Source organism: Cyprinodon tularosa, unplaced genomic scaffold (genome assembly GCF_016077235.1).
Source record: "Cyprinodon tularosa strain WSP-4 unplaced genomic scaffold, ASM1607723v1 ctg347, whole genome shotgun sequence".
In the NCBI taxonomy this organism is placed as follows: domain Eukaryota; kingdom Metazoa; phylum Chordata; class Actinopteri; order Cyprinodontiformes; family Cyprinodontidae; genus Cyprinodon; species Cyprinodon tularosa.
Window position 1 is genome coordinate 80,363 of NW_024039060.1, and position 24,939 is coordinate 105,301.

General features: G+C 42.4%; 1 protein-coding gene across 1 annotated transcript in view; it reads right to left on the bottom strand.

Annotated features, from left to right (window-relative positions):
- Window positions 1-24,939, bottom strand: part of lrp5 (low density lipoprotein receptor-related protein 5) — a 55,876-nt gene that overhangs the window by 17,626 nt on the left and 13,311 nt on the right. The window contains 8 exon segments of the mRNA XM_038294848.1: window positions 577-730; window positions 802-1,018; window positions 13,703-13,874; window positions 15,192-15,280; window positions 15,360-15,578; window positions 15,648-15,736; window positions 18,562-18,693; window positions 19,742-19,938. Of these exon segments, the coding sequence (XP_038150776.1) occupies window positions 577-730; window positions 802-1,018; window positions 13,703-13,874; window positions 15,192-15,280; window positions 15,360-15,578; window positions 15,648-15,736; window positions 18,562-18,693; window positions 19,742-19,938 (1,269 nt within the window).

A 24,939-nucleotide genomic window follows, 5' to 3' on the forward strand; every position in this document is an offset into this window, starting at 1 on the left:
ACTGCTAACCATCGTCTGCTAACCATCGTCTGCTAACCATCTACTGCTAACCATCCACTGCTAACCATCGTCTGCTAACCATCTGCTGCTTACCATCCACTGCTAACTTGCTATTGAGGCACTGCTAATCATCCACTGCTGCTAAGCATCCGCTACTAACCATTCGGTGCTAACTGTCCGCTGGTCTTGTTCTGGGTCAGTCCTGGTCTGGCTCGATCCTTTAGTCGTTTTTGCCTTAGTGAAACCTTAGTATAGAAGTTCCAGGTTTAGTCCTCTAATACCTTCCACTGTGCTGCACACTTCTGGTCAGCTGGCTGATCAACCAACAATGTTTCCCTAATTTAAAACATTTTAGCTGTCTGGAAATACAGACTGTGCGTAAAAACATACTAGCAGCTTTTAAGGTTCCGTTCCAAGCTGTTTAAATCATAAAGTAGTGCAGGGCGTCTGGCAGGAAGAGGTGGATACAGGTCCTTTACTGATCCACATTCCTGCCAAGCATTACAGCGATCAGTGCTGCTGATTGGCTGAAATGTCCTCCTGATCGTCTCGTTCATCAACGGCTGATCGTCATACCTGTTGGTGAAGAGCAGGAAGGCTTCAGGAACCACGCAGGTCCGGAGGTCTGAGAGGAGCTCCAGGCCCATGGGGCAGGCGCAACGGACCGCCCCTTGGCACCAGAAGCACAGGTGGCTGCAGCCTCCGTTCTCCTCTGCACAGCCGTTCGTCCCTGGAAACACACACATCCTTCTGACTCCGCCCAGTCTTCTCATCCCCTGCCCTAAAATCGGCAGCCCTTACCGAAGGTCTCTGTGACTTTGGTGGCCTTTAAGCCCATTAGATCTGGCAGCTGATCAACGATGATCTCCCGTACCGCCGTGGCTTTGTGGACCCTCTCGATGCTGCGGCTCTGCCAGTCGGTCCAATAGATGTACTCGCCCAGCAGAGTAAAACCAAAGATGTGGGGCAGCTTGTCCTCCAGCAGAGTCTGCCTGTTGCTGCCGTCCACGTTGATCACCTGAGACAGACAGAGAGAGACGGTGAAGCCGCTGCAGGAGAACGAGCCCCGACCGCGGCTCCAGGAGCTCTACACAGATAGCTGGAACCTGGGATTTAGACACACCAGCAGGGGGTGCACCGTCCCTGCAACTGGGGAGCTGGGAGAACACAGCAAGTCACACAGAGATCATCATAGTTCCTGGGTGACATTAACATCAGACGTCAGCAGCAGGCCTGGATCTCTTTATTTTATACTTTATATAATCTTTGTTTCTTTTCTATTTTAGACCTAAAAATTCATCAGACTGAAAATCAGAGGCTCTGTTCCTATGGAAACAGCACATTTAAAGATTATCGCATCCCAGGGAAATAACTACAGGAAAAATAGGAGTGATTGTTTAAAAATAATTTAATAAAGATGAAAAAAGGTAAAGTCTTGGTGGTGTCATGGTTTTGGTTCTGTTCAAGTTTTATCTCTGTGTTTTGTCTAATTTTCATTTTGTTTTCTAGTTATTTTTGATTATATTTTAGTTCTTAGATATTTCTTGTTTGGCCTCTGCTGCCCTCTTGTGTCAGTCTCCTTTCCCTAGCTCCCTTCTAGATGCCTCTGTTCACACCTGCTCCCAACCTGCTAATTAGCCTGGCCTTTGTTTCTCTCACCCATTTATTCTCCTCCTGTTCAGTCACTCTTTGCTGGTTTGTCGTCGTTTCTTTGCCTCCTTGCTGTGAGCAATCCTGGTTCTCACTTTTTGTGGATTTTGTAAATTTATGTTTTTGCTTCTGTTGAACCCTTTTGGATAATAAATCTTTAAGTAACCTCTTTCAGCTTCAGTCTGCATTTGGGTTCACCTGTCAAACCGCCACCCTAATGTGACAGGTGGACCATTACATTATTAATATTACAATCCATAACAACACATTGAGGCTGATATGTAATTTCAAAGCATAAGAAGTAAAAAAAAATAAAGAATTGTAGAATTAAAGAGTGGAAAAAGAAACCAGGGAGATTTTTGTCAAAAGGAAAGTCATTAAATATAATCTGTTTTCAGGATATAATGTGAGAAAGTGCTTGTTTATCAGGTATGGATAAGGTGAATTGATTTTATGGATTTGTTTCTAATCCAGATCTTTTATATGGAAATGTGACACATTCTGAACTTTAAATCATAACATGTGAAATATGTAATTTGTTTCAAGCTGCTGTAAAAGTTTTACAAACCGTCTCATTACAGTTTTTCTAAAAGTTTTATTTTATTCCTCCTTCCAGCTGTGCTTTATAGAAACAGAAAATCTAGATAGAAAACTGATGAGATCAGTTCACTTCAGCGGGGTCCAAATAAAGAAAATCATCAACCAGTAAAGGTCCGGAGACATTTTTAATTATAATCTGTTACTTTAAACAGAATTTAACGCTGTAATAAAATGAGGTTTTTATGCATCCATGTTATACATTGGCTTTTTAAATAAAAAAAGTACATAAAAAAACAGAGCATTTTTTTCCATTTTAAAATCTAAAGTGTTTTTTGAAGTAGAGAACAGCAATCATTCAGTTTGGTTTATAGACAATTTCCTGATTCCCATATTTTATCAAACACCTGAACTGAGCGTTTGTTATTTTTCAGCTGGTTGTGAGTTTAGAAAATGGGTGAACAGAGGGCAAAGCAATAAGAAAACGCGACGACAAGGAAGGATTGGAAATGCAGTGCAAAAAAGGGAATGAAATAAGGACTCTCTGCAAACAAGGAAATAACACAATTATAACCAAAATTCCTGAATGTGACGAGCGCCGCCATGTTGGTTTGCTTGTTCATTTCTAGAGAGCAATAGTAGCATAGATCGCCCCTAGGGGACGAGGAACCGTGCAGTTTACTGACCTGCCAACACACAGCCATAAACTTACTGATCTCAGGGCAGTGGTGAGCAACAAACAGCTGCGTAAAGATGGATTCCAGTTGCTCAGGTGTGCAGAGAACCGACCTGTGGAGCAATCAGGCTGTACAGAGCGGCTGAAACCTGATGGCAGCCTTCCACTGTGTCTGATCAGAGGAGCGGCTACAGATAGAAACCCCGCCCCTCTAGCGGAGGAAGTAGAAAATGCTCTGATCACGCCTAGTCTCTCCCAGACTTTCCCACATCCAGCCTTCCCTTAATGAGGTCATCAAGTGTTCACGGCCTCCCAGAGCGCCGCTCGCTCCAGGATAAGCTCCAAACCAAAACACGCATGCAAATGGAGTTAATGTTGTGATGGGCAGCTGTGGACTCGGCTTTATGTTTAGTGAATGCTTATTTAAATATCCATTCAGAGGCGATTGGTGAGCAAACCGGAAAAAAAACAACAGTCACTTTGATGGACCTCTGAACCGAAGGGGTTCCTGACCCTTCCACAAAAAAACCATTCATTTCTCTACGGGACTGAATTAGACATGGCCGCCTGAGAGAAAAGGCGAGAGAGGGTCTCCCTTTTCACTTCCTCTCCTCATCTCTAAGTCATTCTTTCTATCTTCTGGCTTCTTCAAGCAGAATTAGGGACTGGCAGAGTAATTTTTTTTACTGATTCAGTTGTGTTAGTGAGAAAGCTGCTTTTTTGATGGAAGCCAGTGAAAAACCCCCACAAAAGGTCTCATCAGAGGGATGATCAGCTTGCATGGAGATCCTCTAATCAAATTTAGAAACTTTGGGGGTGGATGCCCGGGCAGCTACTGGCTTATTCCTGGTGGCTCGGGCCCCTGGGGCCCAGGGTCGGATCCACTTCGGGGTGGCTGGCTGTCGACGGAGCCCTCGGACTCGTCCCCGCATTTCCTGGGGGCTTCGGCATTGCGGTGGCTGGGGGATTTCCTCTGGGCTGTCTCTCCTCCTCCCTTGATGGGGGGGGCGGATTTCCTGGGTTGGCCCCTCCTGGGCGCCTTTGCTCTTGGGTCTGGGGCTTTAGATCCCGCGGTGCTCGCCTTGGTGCTCTGGTGCGGGCGCCTCTTCAGCTCTCCTCAACCACTATTGAGCATTTTTCCTTTGGATAAACTTTACATGCACAATCAACTACAGGTGCTTGGTTCCAGGTACTCAGAGATTCACTTCCATACAGAAAGCCTATATTCTTATCTTTAGCTACCAAGGAATACATGTCAGAATAAATAATACTACTTATACTTCAGCGATACTATCTGGTGTTACTTCATTGTATGTCTCGTACCATGTCTGTTGGTTGTGCTGTTCTTTTTGCATCTCTTTGCAGGTGATGAAGCAGACTGAAGATGTTTTATCGTTATCTCCCTTTTATCTCCTCTTTCTTTCATCTTTTCTCCCTTTTTTCAGTTTTTCCGTTCCTGTTCTACTAACATTGCATTCCGTAAAAATTCAAAAAATCCACTGGACTTGGTTTTCAAGATTTGAAGACGTTTCGCCACCTCTCCAGGAAGCTTTCTCAATTCAAATGTCTGGATCCGCAGTGAGTTTGAGTCTTATATAGACAACGCCTTGTATCGCTTGGAAACATGCAATGGTAACCGATGAATGGGTCGTTAGTTCCCACGTTAGCCTGTAATATCTGAAACTGTCTATGATTCTAGGGGTCGGTCGTTAAAGGGGGGATTGCCATTAAGGGGGGGATTGTCTCCTGTAATACCTGAAACCTGTCTATGATGTTAAGGGTAGGTCGGGCTGGAGCGGGTAGGTCCCTCGTTCCTCTGTGATGGGGTGGGGGGTTTGGTGGTATCTGGAAGGGATCATGTCTATGATTGAATTGTATGTTTTTGGAAGCTGGAATCTGAGTCCACCACCTCTGTTTAAAGTTGTTTTTTGTCTCTTAACATAGATGGCTTCCTTCACGCCCCTCTCAAACCACCTATTTTCTTTATCCAAAATATGGACATTCTGGTCCTCAAAAGAATGTCCTATATAAGACTCAAACTCACTGCGGATCCAGACATTTGAATTGAGAAAGCTTCCTGGAGAGGTGGCGAAACGTCTTCAAATCTTGAAAACCAAGTCCAGTGGACATTTATTGAATTTTTACGGAATGACTATGACCTGGATGACTGAGAACCTTCATCAGCCTACTAACATTGCAGTGTCCATATCATCTGTAAAACTCCCTGCATAATTATAATAAAGCTATTTATATGCATTAATCAAGCGGAACACTATGGCGATAGCCGGACTACTCCACTTGTGAAAGTAAAATCTTTTGGGCTCTTTGGCAACAAGACAATTATGCTTATTGCAACATTATTGTAATTTTTTTTCTTAAAATAAGTGAATTTGTTCTTGGATTGAGGAGGTAATAGAAACATTTTTCCAATAGATCAAGACAATTTAGATTTGAAATACTTACTTATTTCTAGAGTGTTATTCCAGTGAAGAAACACAGTGCAAAAACTATATACAAATAAGTCAACAAGTGTATTTACCCTTAATTTAACTTAAATGTAACTTCCTTAATTCAAGACAAAATGTACTTATTTTAAGAAAAACAGACTTATTTAGATTTACAGTTTTTGTAGTGTGCTGAGAACATTTCACATGTGCACTGGAACAACGATCTGGAAATAAGTAAAAATGTCTTAAATTAAGTGTATTTCCCCTTAATTTGAGTAGGAAAATAAGATCTGCCAATGGAATGAGGATTTTTACTTTTAAAATAAAAATAATTAGATAATATACACTTGAAATAAGTGCAATTATGTTTTCTAATTTTAAGTGTAAATTGTCTTGTTCCATTGGCAAAATTTCTATTTTACTCCTCAATCCAAGAACAAATGCACTTTATTTATTTTCAGAAAAAATGACTAATCTAGATTTCTATTTTTTCCAGTGTGATTTATAACGCACAGAAAACCTGACAATCCTTCTGGTTCTGAGGATTTCCTGAAAATGCTCTGTTAAATGCATCAAATAATAAACTGTTAATGATTTAATTCATTTAATGTGTGAAATCGTATAAAACATACACTGCAAAAAATAGAAATCTAAATAGGTAAATAATTTTTTTACTAAAATAAGTAATTTTTTTCTTGAATTGAGAAGGTCAGTGAGACACTTTGCCAATGGAACGAGACAATTTACATAAAAAATAAGAAATAAAACAATTGTATTGTCGTATTTGAAGTGCATATTATCTAATTATCTTATTTCAAAGTAAAGATACTCATTCCATTAGCTGATCATCTGCTCAAATTAAGGGTAAATATACTTAATTTAAGATTTTTTTTATTATTTCTAGATTGTTTTTGCTGTGTTTGACCAATCATCGCGTTGTTAAAACTCTAAACTGGTGTTTTAGACACTCAGGCCTAATTCTGCTCTGAGCCTCGTCTCCAGGTCAGATTTAATTATTTGCTTCTTGTCCAACAATATAACAATGAAAACATCAAACCTAAAAATAAAGTGCAGCAGCAGTGAGCAAAGGCGTTTCCATCAGGGCTAAACACTCACTGACTACTAATCTATTATCCCGACATTTTAAAAACATGATTAATTAGGTTCATATTATTGTTCAACCTTTTTTCCCTTTGTGAAACATTGGGACAGCAGCGGAGTTTTCCTATGAAGTGAGAGTGAAGCATGAACCCAGAGGAAGGAGAGGAAATTCCAGCGTGCACACTTCCCTCTCTCCACCTCCAACACAAACACGTCCACCGCCATATGGCTCCGTGGAGCCGCTGAATAGAGCTACACATTCCCAATTTGCATAACCACAACAAAGCCGGGGCTCTGTGCATGTGTGAGTGTGTGAAGGAGAGAAAGCAACCCGTCAGCCAGAGAACCCACACACATGTTCTGTTTCTAAAGGAAGGCAGCCTGCTCCATCGCTTTATGAGCCCCACTTCAAGAGGCTGGCGGTGGGGGGGGGCATTCCAACGGGGTCGATATCATCCCCTCCCCTCGCTTTCAGTCACTAAACTGTTTCTCCTTATTCAGTCTGCAGCGTTTTGACGGCGCTCAGACTCACCTCTAACTCACTTCCATTCATTTCAACCTTTTCTAGAAACTAAGCAAAGGTGTTAAAAGTATTAATATTTATTACTCAAGTATAAATCTAACTGATTAAAAACACTTTTGTAGAAGTTAGAGGATCAACTTAACTTTTTACTCCAGTGAAAGGTACCATTTTTAAAACTACTTAAGTATAAAAGTAAAAGTAATGCAGGAAAAAAAGTCAGCTCATATTCAGAATTGAACCTTCTGAAAGTTCTTTAAATCTGAAATTATTCCGTCCTGTTCAATAAATGATCAGTGTTTTTAATTCAGAGTAATTTTCACGTGAATGTGCTTTACTGGAGGCATCCATGTTTGTCAAAGAACACTACTGCCACCTACTGGTTTGTGACGTCACGGTGCGGTATCGGCTGTTGATCAAGTCCCAGTGCTGTATCTGGTGTTTGTCACAACGCGCTATTATCCAAGTCATCTTGAAAACATTCTTCTTCCAAATGTTGGCTACATATTACGTGTTTTTTCTCTGGCCAGAAGTTCGATGGCAAATCCTCCCTCTTCAAGTTGGCGATCCAACGACCAACCCGTCCGTGGAGGATCAGGAATCAGAAAGGTGAAATAACTCTTTTTTTTTTTTTCACTTTTACCCGATGTATTCCAACATCCAGCTGCCATGCACGTGGGCATTGTCAGTTTCACTATAGCTCTGGTGAATTTCAATGGTGAAGTCCTCTGGAAATCTTCAGTAATTGTTGTTGATTGCAGATGTGTCCTTCTGCTTGTAAAGCGGGGAGAATGGTGCTAGGCTTACCGCACCGTGACGACACTGCTGCAAGAAGGCAGGAGGGAGGGGTTACAATATATTTCGGCAAAAATGGCCGCTCCTAGACTCAGTGATCACAACGAAAATTATTTTTTTTTACTAATTAATGCTATATATTTATTGCGAACATATTTGCTTTTAGGTATAAATAATGACCCATTGCTTATTCCTTGCTGGTCAAACTTTTCCTTTAAAACATCAGATCGTGATCAGAGGCGTAAAATGCTAATTGGGACATCCCCAGAATTGTATTTAAACTGTTGAAATTTGTATCCATACCTTCAATTTATTCATAATTATTTATCTGTGCACAATAAGCCTAAAATAATCCTTTAATTCCCATGTTAAGGCAGTGTTACAGTAGCCTCGTTAGACCATCCTGATCTCGCGAGCTTTCAAGGTTTCACTCGCAGATCAGTCTGGAGACTCTCCGTTAAAGAAAATTTGGAGCCGTTCACAAAACGAAAGTCCAGTCAGTGTAATCGTTGCAGTTCTGAATTCTCCCGAGTGGTGCCCGACTTTACACGAGTGAATAAAGTGAATGTGATTGGTGGTGTTGGAGGTCGTGGATGAGTCTCCTCCGTCATCCATTTTTTATTTAGAGGAGGAAAGCGGGGATGAAGATGTTGTGGAAGAGGACGCCAGGGCGGCAGAAGCTTGGTTTGATGTAGAAGGCTTCCAGCCGTACATGTTTGAGCCCTTGCCTTGCAACGCTGCCAGTTCTGTTAGCTCTACGCCTGCTGAAGACACAGACGTCCATCCCCGTGAACACTGGGACAGAACTCAATGGGAAAGGAAGGCTACCTTCACACTGCAGCCTGAAGTGACCCAAATCCAATTTTTTCGGGTTCATTCAACCTGAACGTCATTAATACCCGACAAAGGTCACTATTCACTATACTATGGCTATGCAAAAGCAGCAAGAAAAACAACAACAATGGCAGATGATGATGATGATGTGGAGAGCAGGATTTATGTTTAACCATATTGAAAAGATTGAGTTTTTATGGTTGGAAAAGATCACTAGATGCGCGCTAGTACTACCATCCATGTTTACTTCTGTAAAAATGGAGCATGCTGGCCTGTGACATCATTGCGTCATCTACTGCGCATGTGGGACACTTGCGTTGTTTGACTGCAGTTCACACAGGAGATCACATACAAGTCACATATATTTGGAAATGTGAACAGCAACGCAAAAAAACATCGAATTTCACAAAGAAATCGGAATTGAGCATCAAGGCCTGCAATGTGAAAGTAGCCGAAATGATTCTTATTTCTTATTTCAACCGTTGCGTATATTAGCTGTGACATATGAATCAAGATGCTATAACCAAAAAAATTTGACAGATGACCGTTGATATATGATTGGCCAAATTTAGGTGTTCAGGCTGACGTAGAACTAACTGGCCTGCAGAAGATAACGAAAAAAAACAAACACTGGTTTTAAGACAAGATTTTCTTTTTAAATAGAAATTTTCAAACTTTTGGGACAATATGGTCTGATAAAGAGTACATTTATATACATGTTTAAGCCTGAATGATTCGACATTTAAATATGACTTCCCTAAAACTTTAAACTTGGTGATTCTGGAGAGACTCTTGATGAATAAAAGGGCGCTTTGTTCCTAATTTTTATCTGGCATATGAAACCAGCCGTGGTTTTTATGGCCTGAACTGAATAGGTTCTGAAATATTGGAAATAATTGTCCTGACAACGGAACAGGATGAGTTATTTAATGGTGCGTCCAGCAGGACGGTGAAGGAGGCTCCAACTCACAGAAACACCCAGAAGAGTCAGAGAATGAAAATATCTTCCCCTCTATCAGCTGCTCAATTCAACCAGATAAAAAAAACGGGGCTAAAATGTGGGAAAAAGGGGCTTTGAAGTGGGTCCTTTTCACCCTGACAGTCAGTGGGAGGAAGGGAGGGACGGAGCAGCCGCCCCTTTTCAATTGGTAAGCATTCAGCCAGAAACTTGGCTATTCACTGTTTTGTTGCTCTCTTCTGCCTTCCTCCCTCTGCTGCTATGCACCGAGCAAACGCTAACATCCAAACACAGCACGGCCAGAATCTGGCTGAACCGGGGAAAAATGGAAAAACAAAAAAACCATACAGGGGCAAAAAAAAGGCAGGAACAACTGAGTAAAGGACAGAAAAACACAGCGAGGTCCTCCAGGAGAGGAGACGGTGCGCCAGCTCAAGTTATTGGGGAGGGGGGTTAAAAAAGCTCCCCCCCTCAGTTTATTGTCCTCTCCTTCCCTATAGTTAAAAATCCCACTAACATCTGGCTTTTTAGGGCTGTGGGAAAGTGTTCAGTTGGCATCTTTTCCCGCTGTAGCTGCAGGTATTAATGCTCCTAACGTCGTTCCTTCACCGTTACCTCCACGCACGCAACTGTGTGAGAAAGAAGCGGCAGTAGACGTATACCGTCCAATTAATGCATCTAAATATAAAAAGAGAAGAAGAAGCTGACAGCTTGTTCCCATCCTGGGACAGAATCTGGATCGGATGGATGTTTTCACCTCCAGAGGTGCTGCTTCAGTCGTCTGTCTCTGTTCACCAATAAAAAAGGACCTGCTGCTTTACAGGAGCTGACAAAGACTGAATAAATGTACCTAAATCATCTTTAGTAGAAAAAAAAGTTTAAAGCTCATCTTCAGTTTGTTTTCTCAATGACAGGAAACAAACATCAGACAGTTGCTGTTCAGCAGCTGTGATAATTGCTGCTTTAGTAATATTTTAACATGTTTCTAAAAAAGTTATATTGTTTTTTTTGTTCACATCTAAAGCAGGAGAGGTGGCAGAAGTAGCTGGTTTACATGCAAATGGTTGACACGCGTCTGCAGAGCGTCTGAGTAGCTAATTTCAATTCTATTCAGTTTATTTCTATAGCTCCAATTCACATCATGTCATCTCAGTTCACCAGATCATCCAGTCAGATTGATTCAAAGTTTTCTATCTAAGGAAAACCAGCTGATTGCATCGACTCATTGACTCTTCAGCAATCCCTCACACTAAGCATGCTTGTAGCGACAGTGGAGAGGAAAAACTCCCTTTGAACAGGAAGAAACCTCCAGCAGAACCAGGCTCAGTGTGAGCGGCCATCTGCTGAGGCCGACTGGGGTTCAAGGAGACAGAAGCAGACATAGAAAAAGAAGCATAGATACAAAAGGCAACTGTAAAATGCGGCCCCATCCAGGAAATACACAGCCAGGCAGACGAGCTAAAGCGGCGCCTCACGAGCTTCGGAGGATCTAAAGCATCAAAAAGAAGCAGCACATGCATTTTTGCTGTTCTTGCAGCTTGTGGTCCGAACATAGCATTATGTACATGATGCGCTTCAGAAGCAGCAGCTGCTGGAGTTGGATACATTGAACTTTAGCTGCTGGACGAGGCGCCACATCAACCAATCAGAGAAGCTGATCTGGGAGCTGGCAGGGAGTCAGACACAGCACTGCTGATGCAGAGCGCTATGATCACTCCTCTGAAACAGTTTATGAAGGCCTAAATTAACTTAAAATGTAGAAACCTGCTGGCAGAATATGTTCGCTTTTACTATCATGCTGCCTGCAGTTGGTAGCACAGACCTGAAAAACGCTAACATCTACTTCCAGCCGCCATCAACAGTAGGGGAAAACCCCCAAGAGGCGAGCGGGCCTGAGGCAGCTGCTGCTGGGGATTCCCAGTGACAGCGCACCGCCGGTATGTGGGGGTCTGAACGGCTCCGACAGAGAAATAATCTTTGAAGGCAGGATGGTAATCTGGATGAACTGACTGCACAGACCATGTTTTCAGGAGGACTTTCTCACTTCAGAATAGATTCAAACTACTTTTTACCCACTGATCACAGCTAATATAGCTGCCATTGTTCCAGGCAAAGAAAGGATAGGGTAGCTCCGCCCACATGCATCAGACCCACTTTAACACCGCTCAGCTGAAGCAGCAAAGATGCTTCAACCAAGCATCAGAACTAAACTTGAACAAGCATAAAAAATGAAGCAGCACGCGCATTTCTGCTGCTCCTGCTGCTTTAGGTCTAAACGCAGCATAATACTTTCAAAATTATTTTCTTTTTCAAAATTTAGCTTTTTAGATTCAGTTTTACTGATTGCATCATTTTCTAATTGGGTTTTTCAGAAGATATTTTTATGACTTTGAGCTTTCTTATTTTTATTGGTCAGGAGCGAGTGTTAGGATAGGGCCTGAAGTGAAGAGGATGTGAAACGCGGTTTGAAAAGAATGCAAATTGTAAAAGTAAAAAAGTACAACATTTAAAAAAAAAAGTTAAAACAACAATGAAGAAAATGTTAGGAAGAAAACAATCCGAGTCAAAAATAATATTAATATTTGTTTCTTTTTAGGTTTAATTTCTGGCTTGCAATGTTTTCATTTCCATTTAAAAAATGTCCTCTTTGCTGCAACAATAATGGAGCTAAATGATCCATGCATGTTAGCTTAAAGTTAGCACTTTCCAAGCAGCAGTGAAGTTCATTGACAACTGACCCATAAAGCACTGGAATCCCATGAAAACCAGAAACCATGGAGCTACTTTCATTTTTAACTAAATAAACCAGAAATAACATAAAAAAAATATTACTACTCCATGGGTGTGAGTCAGACTGTAGCGCTCTCCTAGATTCTAATTGGCCACTCGGAGCGTCTGAACACTTCTAATCGGGAACAAACTTCCAAACTTCCAAAAAAAGTTAAAAACAATCCACTGGACTTTGTTTCCCAGTTTGAAGACGTTTCTCTTCCATCCAGGAAGCTTTTTCAATTCAAAAGGTCAGAAATAGCGTTGAGTTCCAGGTTTTATCCAGCAGCCCAACAAAGCCTGGTTTTTATTTAGAAAACATGCAAATAGAAACGGATGAACGGGTCCACTCCTTTGGAATGGGGGTCATTTGGCTTCTTTGTTAACCTGTAATACCTGATACCTGTTAATGTCTCGGAAAGAGGGTCATTAGAGGGAATTGTTGGCCTGCCTGAAACAGGAAAGGTGTTTTGGTCCCCTCTGTTCAATTCAATTCAGTTTATTTCTATAGCTCCAATTCACATCATGTCATCTCAGGTCACTTTCCAGTTCACCAGATCATCCAGTCAGATTGATTCAAAGTTTTCTATCTTAGGAAAACCAGCTGATTGCATCGACTCATTGACTGTTCAGCAATCCCTCACACTAAGCATGCTTGTAGCGACAGTGGAGAGGAAAAACTCAGAAGCATACAAAAGTAACTATAACAGGCGTCCCCGTCCAGGAAACACACAGCCAGGCAGACGAGCTCTGAGCCAGCTCCCATGTCAGAGGATGAAGAGAGCACATCCAGTTAGTCACAGTCAGAGAAACAGGACTACACTGAAAAACAGGCCAAGCTTTAACACTGTAACATCTATGGAGTGGGGGTTGCAATGACAGCGGGAAGGAATCAACTCATTTGCTGCATTTTAGGTTTTCAAAAAAATTCCCTCTCAACGACCCCCCTTTCAGAGACATGACAGGTATGGGGCATTGCAGGCTAACAAAGAAGCCAAATGACCCCCATTCCTAAGGGGTGGACCCGTTCATGCGTTTCTATTTGCATGTTTTCTAAACAAAAACAAGGCTTTGTTGGGCTACTGGATAAAACCTGGAACTCAACGCTATTTCTGACATTTTGAATTTGAAAAGCTTCCTGGATGAAAGAGAAACGTCTTCAAACTGGGAAACAAAGACCTGGATCAAGAACCTTTAACAGGAAAAGCTTGAATAGATCACCCAACCTCCCCAGTGCCAAACCAATACTCCTCCTGGTTCTGAAAGCAGTGGCCCAGCAGTAGTTCTAGAAGTCTGATCCAAGTCTTTGTGGTTTATCAGATACAACTATCAGATTCAACGTCTCCTTAAATTCAAGCCTGCTTTGTTCCATTTCCTGTTTTCCTCTCTGAGCCGCCAGCTGCTGTTGGACTCACCTCTATCTTGTCGGTTTTAGCGTCTCCCCAGTAAAGCTTTCCTGCTTTGTAGTCTATGGCTAATCCATTGGGCCAGCCGAGGGAGCTGTTCAGCAGAACCACACGATCTGTTCCATCCAGGTTTGCTCGTTCGATCTTCGGATGCTGACCCCAGTCGGTCCAGTACATGAAACTGGGAAAAAGAGGTGATGTCAGAGGGCAGGCTTCGGGGGGGCGGGGGTTCAGGTAACATCCTAACCAGACAGTCAGGGGTGGGAACTTCTGTGCCAGTCATTTATTTCTGACATCCGTCTAAATCTAGTCTGAAGCAAATTGATTTTATTTCTACAGAAGATAAAACCGTGAGAGAAACTTCTACTGGTAGAATAAGGAATTCCCCTTAAAGTGGTCAGACCAGCATACCCATAGTCAATACCAGTGGCAGCTGGCCAATAGAGGGAGCTAGGGTACCGCCCCACACACCCAATGACCCTGATTAAGACGTGAAAAAATGTTTTATTTTTTTTTTTATTATTCAATTTCAAATTCAAATTAAAATGTAAAATATTTCAAAACATATATATATATATATATATATATATATATATATATATATATATATATATATATACATATATATTAGATGCAAGATGAATATTTTATCTTTAATGACTAGTAAAGGGTCATTCCATTTTTCATCATTGTTAAAGGTTGTCCCTGTGCAGCAGCTCCTCTGCAATATAAAGGTGTAGGAGAGCTCATGGGACACGCTGCCCCTCGCTCAGCACCGTCTCTATCACCTTCAGGATCAGCTCCCCTCTCCCTCCCTCAGCCTCTGCTGACACCTGTAGTCTGTAATCTGTTTGATTCTTCGGTCCATTTTGATATTGCTCTGCTTTTTGTTTAATAAATTCCTTTTTTAAAAACCCTCTGGCTGAATTCTGGGTCTGCTGCCGAGATTCATAACAAAATTTTTACAGTAGTTGTGCAGTGCAGTCTGCACTCCGCCACCTCAGACAACCGACTTCTGCCCAGCTTGTTTTCCCCGGGAATGTAGTGTTGGTGCTGCAACACAATCGCACCAACACTACATTCCCCACAATGCAACGGTAGCCGTGAAGTCACGGCAGCGCGCACAAGCGGCCGTGGCCTGTGGGACGGTTCTAATGGTGATTAAATATCATCATCCTTTAAACTACCTCATTGGGCATGTAGCCCTTTAGTCATGTCCAAAAAAAATATTTAATTATTTACATTTTGGTGATTTTTGAAGTGCATGGCGATCTCACCTTAAAGTGTTTTTTTTTTTTTGTACATGACTAGAGGGATACACGGCTGCTGAGGTAGTTTAAAGTTTATTTTTCGTCCAAACTAAAGGGATAAATATAAATCTGACATTGTGCGTAGATGTATTGACTAAAGGTATGCTGGTCTGACAGAACACTGCTCCAGCTAGAAACACCTTCTTTAAAAGAAGTGGCTCTCTTATAGACGCAGCGGCGCCACCTACCCATTGACAGGATCCAGAACGATGGCTCTGGGCTCATCCAGGTCCTCAGAGATCAGAATCTTCCTGGACGTTCCGTTAAGTCTGGTAACCTTAAAATAAAATGCAGACGTGAATAACACCATCGGGGCAGACCTTCACTTCGCATCAGTCACAGAGTTCTGGCTGTACCTCGATCCGATCGGTACCGGTGTCGGTCCAGTAAAGGTTTCTGGCCACCCAGTCAACAGCAATGCCGTCTGGGTGGTTGATGTCCAAGGTCACCAGTATCATGGCGTTGCTGCCGTCAATGTTGGACCGCCGTATGGCCCGGACCTCGTCGTCGGTCCAGTAGACAAAACCTTCAACCGGGTCGTAGTCGATAGCGATAGCGTGTCGAATGTCATCCACCTGCATGAGAGGAGACGCGTTAGCTTTTAGCAAACAGCGAAGCCGCCATGGTTCTGTTGAGGCGCTCACCTGCAGAACTATGTCAGTGAAATCCGGAAGGTCAAGGGAGATTCTCCTCAAGTCGGTCCTCCGGGCCAGCAGCAGAACCTGCTCCGCTCCTGAACAAACAAAGCATCGATGTGAAGCACTAGCTAGATGATTATGTTCATCCTCCATTCACTGGTCACAGAGGATCTACTGCTGATCAGCATAACGTCAGAAATAATAACAATAACAGATTCACTGCTGGTTTGGCTCTAGCAAGGATTCAGACATTTTCTGAACATCCGGCTGCTGAGTCTAAACGTCCAGCAGAACCACGAGTTCAGCTAAAGGAAGGAAGGAAGGAAGGAAGGAAGGAAGGAAGGAAGGAAGGAAGGAAGGAAGGAAGGAAGGAAGGAAGGAAGGAAGGAAGGAAGGTTGGAAGGTTGGAAGGTTGGAAGGAAGGAAGGAAGGAAGGGAGGGAGGGAGGGAGGGAGGGAGGGAGGGAGGGAGGGAGGGAGGGAGGGAGGGAGGGAGGGAGGGAGGGAGGGAGGGAGGGAGGGAGGGAGGGAGGGAGGGAGGGAGGAAGGAAGGAAGGAAGGAAGGAAGGGGTGAGGGAGGAAGGAAGGAAGGAAGGAAGGAAGGAAGGAAGGAAGGAAGGAAGGAAGGAAGGAAGGAAGGAAGGAAGGAAGGAAGGAAGGAAGGAAGGAAGGAAGGAAGGAAGGAAGGAAGGAAGGAAGGAAGCTAGTTAAATGCAGGCTGCTGGTTTTCCGATGGCGTCTCTCCATCACCAGCGATGCTAAGATGCTAACATTGAGCTAAACGTTGCTTCAGGTCATTCAGTCAGCGGCTCAGCGAGCTACAGACCTGCCGAAAAATGACTAGACTGCTTTGGTTCAGTCCAGCTGCTCTGCGCTGCAGCTGCATGAGAAACATAAACGTTTCCAAACATCAGTGCTGGGAGACACCAACACCCGTTTTGTTTTGACGTCACATCATCTAAAGTTGTCCTGAGAAAAGCTGCAGAGCCCGATGAAGGTTTCCTGTTGGTCTGTGCAGCCGTCAGTTTGAACTTCACAGGAAAGGCTCCAACTTAAAGCAGTTCAAATATAGAAAGCTCATATTCTGATCTTCAGCTACCACACAATAAATGTCAGATTAAATAATACTACTTATATTTCAGCGATAGTACCTAGGTGTTACTTTATTGCATCTCTTATATCTGTTGGTTGTGCTGTTCTTTTTACATCTCTTTGCAGGTGATGAAGCAGACTGAAAATGTTTTATCATCTCCCTTTTATCTCCTCTTTCTTTCATCTTTTCTCCTTTTTTCCTGTTTTACTAACATTGCAGTGTCCATATAATCTGTAAAACTCCCTGCATAATTATAATAAAGCTATTTATACGCATAAATCAAGCGAAACACTGTGACAATAGCCCTACTGCTCCACTCGTGAAAGTAAAATCTATTGGGCTCTTTTTGGCATCAAGACAATTATTCTTATTGCCAAATCGCCAGACAGGACACTGTTATTAAGAAATAATCCTTCAAGTAAAAACGTTGAAATTGTATAAGAAAAACAGCCTGAGGCTTCATAACAAATACAAACTAAATTCCTGCTAGTTAAAAAGTTGATTTTGCTCCAAACATTATTTCCTGACAAATCAAATTTATGCAAAACGTGTCCGAGTCAGATGTGACAGGAGGTCTTTGACTAAATGAGTGAAACCAGGCGGGAAACATCAAAGGAAGCAAAGCTGGAGGAGGGAAAGCATCTGCAGCTCAACTCCCGTCTTCCTTGACTTCCTTTTAAGACCCTTCAAGCCCACTGACTAATAGTCAAATAAACACACACACACTGCCACACAGTAAGAAACGCTTCAATCTAACCAGCCAAGCAAAACAAATTAGAGGCCCATACACAGAGGCCGCCATTGGCCCCAGCTGCAGGCTGACACAATGAAGCATTGTTGTTTTATTGTCAACAGTGGCCGGGCCATGGGATGGCATGCCTGGCTCAGATTTATGAGCCAGCCCTACAGACACTCTAACTTTACCCAGTGTTTGCTTTGACACAATAAGGCTCTATTGTTTTAACATCGTGGGAATCAGCATGGCAGCTGCTCTGCTCCTTTTTCAGGCTGATGCTGCTGTAGTCGCATCCCCATCCAGCACCAGCGGCTGATCTAGGATCAGCGCCGGTGTTCTGTCAGACCAGCATACCCATAGTCCAAACCCGTTTATCCCTTTAGTTTTGTAAGAAAAATAACCTTTAAACTACCTCAACAGGTGTGTATCCCTTTAGTCATGTACAAAAAAAATTATTTAATTGCTTATTTATGGTGTTTTTTAAGCTTATGGCGATCTGACCTTAAATTTTTGTACATGACTAAAGGGATACACGCCCGTTGAGGTAGTTTAAATTATATTTTTGTACAAAACTTAAGGGATACCCTCAAATTTGACTGGGTATGCCGGTCTGACAGAGCACCGGTACTCCGCTATCTGCTGCTCTGTGTTCCCACAGCGTTATGATTAAGTTCATCTGTGGAAATAAGCCTGGGAGCTCTCAGGCGCCCCGCCCATGAATTGGTTCAGCACCCATCCATAATCAGTCCTTCTTCAAACTTTTTCTCTCCCTTCAGTTGTCAGATGGTTTAAATCCTGATTTTCCTGCAGCAGAAACCCAATAAGGCTGGTCTAACCTTTACCCAGCCTGGTCCTGGTCCACTTCCTTCCTGCTGAGCTTTTACTAAAGCTGTGAGAGAAAACACTGAGTGGTGAAATGTTTTAGTTAAACTAGGATTTAGAAGAATCCCGCAGTAAATCTAGCTAGCCTCATAATGTTTTCCTGCATGGTGCTTTCACTGCATCTACTGCAGTAAAATCTCCCCTAGAATGACCAACCGTTGAAGCATGTGCTAACCGCAGCGCTTAGATCAGCAGACGTCAGGCACATACCTGGCTTGCAGGTCTTTCCATCTGCTGTGAGCTGGACGCCTGTGGGGCAGGCGCAGCTGTAGAAAGGCTGGAGCGGAGAGAGCAGGCAGAGGTGGCTGCAGCCTCCGTTAGCGTCACTGCAGGGAGTTCGGACTGAAACGGCACAAAGGAAGAAGCTTCACACATGAACCACACCTTTTTATGTCCATCTAAACTTTACCACCATGTGTAGAAAATCTGTGAATCTTTTCAATCTTCAAGGTAATTTCCTACGTGTTGAAATAAAACCAGGGGCGGATTTACCATTAGGCAATACTAGGCAGCTGCCTAGGGCCCCAAGTTCCTGGGGGCCCCATAAAACTCTGTTTCCATGTATGATTAATACAACTATTCCTTATTTCTGCACATTAATTATGTTTTTGATAAAAATCCTTTGGTTAAAATGCCATCAGAACGCTGATAATATTAAGTGTGTCTCAGCCCCCCCCCTTCAGTGTCCACCATATTGGATCAGTCCATTTGCTGCACATGTTCAGAAAGGTCCAAACAGACAGCAGCAAACCATTTGTAAACAAACCATGCAAAGAGCAGTGTTGCTAACTTAGCGCTTTAGACGCTATATTTAGCCACTTTTCAGACCCCTCTAGCACTTTGATTTCTAAAAAGCTCCTAGCGCCAAATCTAGAGACTTTTCTGCTAGTGGAGACTTTGGAGACAACATCTAAAAGCAGCGAACTCTGCTCTCCAGAGCGAGTAGATTGGTAACCCCGCCTCCTGCTCTCCTCTATCTTGTCTGCTGTCATGATTCATGCAGCTATTATTTCATCCAAATGAAAAATGGAGAACAGATAAGCAGATCATGGCTTGTCTACAGTGAAAAGAAGGACTGGGTTATTTACTTTGGCCTTTTTGGAAACACAGGAAGGAGTAATCAGCTAAGTGAGCTTAGTGCTTGGAAAAAATCTTTCATCTTTCATTCAGAACAAAGGGACAAGAAGAGAGGGACAAAACCTAAAACAGATAATGGATGTCTATTCTATTAACATTTCTCTATCTGGATAATGGGTCTGTTTTATGTGTTGTCTTCTCAGTTCAGAGGGGCCCTCTGCCTGCTTTGCCCCAAATTTCCTAAATCCGGCCCTGAATAAAACCCTACTAATCGGGACCTTAACCAGGTTATGCTGTAAAATATTCCACCTACTGTACGGCTGCCGGTAGGACTCCAGAACCTGGATGTCCATGGGAGAGTAAATCCCACTGAGGATCTCTGTGGTTTTGTCTCCGCTGTGTTTGCTGCAGGCGTGGATGGAGCGGGTCTGCCAGTCGGTCCAGTACAAAGTCTCCTTAGACAGCGTCAGGGCAAACGGGTGAGTCAGGGTGCCCTCCACCACGGCTTCTCTGGAAGTTCAAACACACAACCGCTGCATCACACACTCCATCAGAAAGAATAGAAAGATTCAAAGCTTATCATTAAAATGTGAAGTGAAGGGAGGAAGGAAGGAAGGATTTGTGGGTTTGTCTGACCACCATTGAGGAAAACGACTGAAGCTGGACCAGCCAGAAGAGCAAGGTGCGCGAGAACGCTGGGGCCCTTTTTCCAACTGGATCTCTGCTCTTTTTGGCCCTCATATCCCTCCATTGTCGCTCAAACTTTCCCACTTGCTCACCGCCTCGGACATTAAAACTCAACTCCATTCCACCTATTTATATATAAAAATACCATGCTGATAAAAATCCAGTCCACGTTTTCAACACAACCTTAGTGCTAATGCGCGAGGACATGCCAGATCCAGCTCCAGTCCGTTTTTTTTCCACCTGTTCACTGTGCTGAGAGCAGCGGAGCTGAAAGACCCGCAGCAGATATTAAAGACCGGGATTTCTGAGAATGTCATTGGATTTTTTTATCTTATCCTGTTCTTATCTGGACTAAGATAATTCTCTTTGTAAATTAAAGAAGATTTCAAGCACTCTACTACTTGAGTAAAGTTAAATATGTAAGTTTGGTCCCCCTGAAGGCGGCTGCGCCTCAGAACTTCCATACCGGTTCTTTACCTGGGAATATGAGTAAAGAATACAGAAGCTAGCTTAAATGATCAATATGGAGACTGTAGGATCACATCATATTGTTTTCTCTATACCTCGTGATTTGTTTACTCAGCTTTACTCCTCGTTTGCTCTAGCTTATCCTCCGGATTTAGTCATAGTTTAGTTCCAAGTTAAATAATTATTGCTCAGTCCAGTTGAATAATCCCCCGTTAGATTTTAGGACTAATTAAAGCAACAACAAAAAAAATAAATTCTTAAAGCTTTCAGGTTTGCCTCTCAAACCCATAGGAGGTCCACAATAATAAAAAGAACCATTACATTTTATTTACAAAAAATCAGCCGCCCAAGAAAAGACCAACCACATCCAGAGAGGATGTTCAGAACAACTCAGTTATCCAGGATTGATAGAGGAGGAACAACACGGATGTTTTATTATTACTGATCTTATTCATTTATCTTCATTTTGTTCTGTTGAATATGTTTAAAAACTTAATTTCCATCACATTTTCCTAAATGAAACATCCAGAGTGCTTCCTTGAGTCAGGGAGATGGGTTTTTTTTTATAGAAAATACAGCCTCCTAGAAGGTCTGAGTTATTGAGCTGTTTTGTCAGTTAAATAAAATAATGTCAATAAAATAATGACTGAAGATTTTTAATCTTTAGCCTATTACCAAATATTCATACCTAGTGTAGTTTGCACAGCATTCAATTGCACTGGTTCCTGCATTAGTTCCAGTAATCCAATAATAACTTTAGTTGCCCATCGGTTATGTTAATTGAACTGCAGAGAATAATTAATAAACAAATTTGTGAAATTCTTAGTTTACAGTATATTTAAGATGCAAGTATATTAGTAGGGTCCATTCTGCTTTACTTCAATTCTCTAAAAATCACCAGAATATATAGTGTGTGAAAGATGTTCCACATAAGTACAAATAATTTATTGTTATTTAGTAACATTTAGTGTGCTATAAAAATTAGCTTCAGTGAAATCCTCTGAAAACCTCCAACCTATAGCTGCACCCATCCTCATTCACCCTGACAAGGGCAGCCTGTCCAAAACTCACTCCAAGGTTTAGTGAAAAGCCTGACAATGTTTTACATGATGTGGCGACGTTCAGCCGCTCATGTAGCGTAACGTCACTGGCATGAAGTGTGACCTGAGCAGATCTGGTAGCTACAGCGGCACTTTTCTCACCCCTTCAGGTTACATTTTAAATAATATCCCAGCTCTTAAAGACCGAGAATAAACGAACAACTTCATTAATTTGGTAAAAAGAGCTAAATATTCCCTGTTAATGAGACGGTTGGCAGCAGTTAGAAATCTGAAACTTAAACCTTACACTGTCGCTGCTGTGGTTTCACAGACATGCTGCTGCTGCCAAAAACGCTTCAGAGCCAAGATTTGATGCTCTGCTAGCGGACCTCGCGCCGTTAGCATAAACATTGGTGGTGGAGCTGCTGCTGCGTCTCCAAAGGAACGGACTGTAACTCGGTCAGACAGGTCCAACATGTCGGTTTAGACTCAAACACATTCCTACAAGATATCCTGGAAGGAATCAAGCCTCTCATGCAGACTTCTGAGACAGAAAGGGATGAGAAACATCCAACGAGGGAATCGCAGCTTGAAGGCTGAACATCTTTCAACACGTCAGCCTTTTCACCGACAGCGTTCAGAGATCACAGAGAGACAAGAACTGCTCAATGATGGGGATAAATGAACAAAGGTTCCAGGCTGCAAATGGAAAAACTCCCCCGATCTCAACAAATCAACCCCCCGACTAAAGCAATGATGACCTCAGCAAAAATATGGGCTTCAGTTTGCTGTGGCAACATCAGTCTTCTTTATTCAGTGCAGAGAGATAGAGCCGAGGTGAGGACTGAGACCCAGAGATGTGACTGATGCAGTGAAGGCGGAGCTAGGAGAGCAGAGACGTCAGCCATGTTGGTTTAACTGGGGCCTTCATTCCACAGCTCTGTTTGTGTTGGACTCTTTATTTTTCTGTCGGTATTGCTGTTCTGTTTCTTACTGCATCACCACTTTGTAGGAGAGAGCAGCTCACAGATGTGATATCAGATATGGTCCAGCTAGGATCCAAGGTTTGGAGCTCAGAAACTGAGAGCGCTGCTCTTCAGCTTTCAAACCAAAAGCACGAGTCACCTTTTTCCATTGAGCCGCTGTTTGCTGAGATAAAGCCAAACTTTATTACAGAGAGTGCTGAACAGAGTACTGGGGCAGAGCATGTACTCTGTTTGATAGGAACCATCTCTGGATGTGTTGATCTGTACCTGGATCCAACAGAACCGACTCATTAGCTGAGCTGAACAGAACTAGAAAAGCGGCCACTAGGGGCGCTAGACCTCCTACATCAGAGAACCAGAAACATGTCTGATCAGCTGAGGGTCAGATCTAACAGCTGTTAGCTTAAGTGTTTAAAGTCATAGGGAAGCGGCTGTTCCAACTGGTGCAGTTACAAATTCTCCCAAGTGGTGCCCGACTTTACATGAGTGAATAAAGTGAATGTGATTGGTCGATTATCAAGGGGGCGGGATTGTTGTGGCTGAAGGTTCGTAAGCAAGTCTGGTTGTAGCCGGTTTGTCGGAAGCATCATGCTAACCAGTTAGCAACTTAGTGCTAGTAGGTTCCCAATGGGAAATTCCATTGGGACCAAGTAGCACTAAATTGGTGACTTAGAAATGACACTGTCAAGGAACGCTATGGACAGAGGAAACATGCAAGAGGAGGAGAGTTTAGTGCCGGAGGTCGTGGAGGAGTCTCCTCCATCATCCATTTTTTATTTAGAGGAGGAAAGCGAGGATGAAGATGTTGTGGAAAAGGACGCCAGGGCGGCAGAAGCTTGGTTTGGTGTAGAAGGCTTCCAGCCGTACATGTTTGAGCCCTTGCCTCGCAACGCTGCCAGTTCTGTTAGCTCTACGCCTGCTGAAGACACAGACGTCCATCCCCGTGAACACTGGGACGGAACTCAATGGGAAAGGACATGATTCTGATACCTTATTTCAACCGTTGCGTATATTAGCTGCGACACATGAATCAAGATGCTTTGACTGAAAAAATTTGATTGATAGATGACCATTGATATATGATTGGCCGAATTTAGGTGTTCAGGCTGACGTATAACTAACTGGCCTGCAGAGGATCACGACAAAAAACCCACAGATTTTAGTATGATTTCCCTACGACTTTAAGGGGAGCTCAGACTGACTGGGTCACATGACCCATTCAAAGATGGATCACACCATTAAAAGTTACGGACCAGAGTTTATGAGGGGAGCATCAATATGCAGCTAAAGCTAAATATCATCAAATATATCCTAAAAAAGTTAATATTTAGGTAAAATGGTATACCACTATGTACCATATCAGTGAAGTACAGCATATAAAACTATAAACTAACCTGTCATAAACAATTTTTTCAGGTTTTCTTATTATACTTATTTATTATTTTAATAAGGGCTTTGTTAAAAATGCTTTTGAATTCTCATATTAATTCCTAAATATTGATTCATAAAGCCAAAGATATTTTTTTAAGAAATGCATTTTCCACTGGGAAATTGATTCGGGATGAAGCATTTAATCACATTAATTATAATAATTCTATTATTTATTACTTCGTGACATCAGACCATTTTTCAACCCAAAATTGAATAGAATATCTTTGCATTTAAGACAAGAAAACTTTTTTTTGTCTGTGAATATGTTCTATCTGCAACTCTTCAAGTGGCTTAGTTTTAGCTCCACTTGTTTTAAATTCCATATAAAATACTTTGAAATCCAATTAAAAGATTAATTAATTTATTTTTAAAAATTAATACTAATCAATTAGCAAAATAATGATTAGCTGCAGCCTAGAACTCAATGGCAGGAGCTGGTACTACCTGCTCAGACTCCACTACAGTAGGTGGCGCTAAAGCACAAAAAATGCTGACAGAACAAGATGAAGAACAATGCGAGTGTGGACTCATGTCCTTGCCAAGTCTGTTCTTGACTAGAACCCAGGAAAGTCTGGCCTCTGGGAGACTGGGAAAACGCAGAATAAATCTGGGTCAATTGGAACAAAAGCATACTGATGACATCACCACATTCAAAGCTAGTCTGGAGCTGCATTTCACCTCCTGTTATTAATAGTCTCTACATTATAATAAATTATGACTTTTTTCATTTGTCGGGGGAATAATAATAAACGCAGTCAGATAAGCACAAATCAAATGAACATTTTGCCAAATAAAACAAAAACTTGCCATCAGAGCCAGCAGGCCTTCACACACAGCTATGCTGAGAGAGGGCTGCTGCAGACGGGCTACCGTTAGGCCTGGCTGCTGCGGACTGGCTA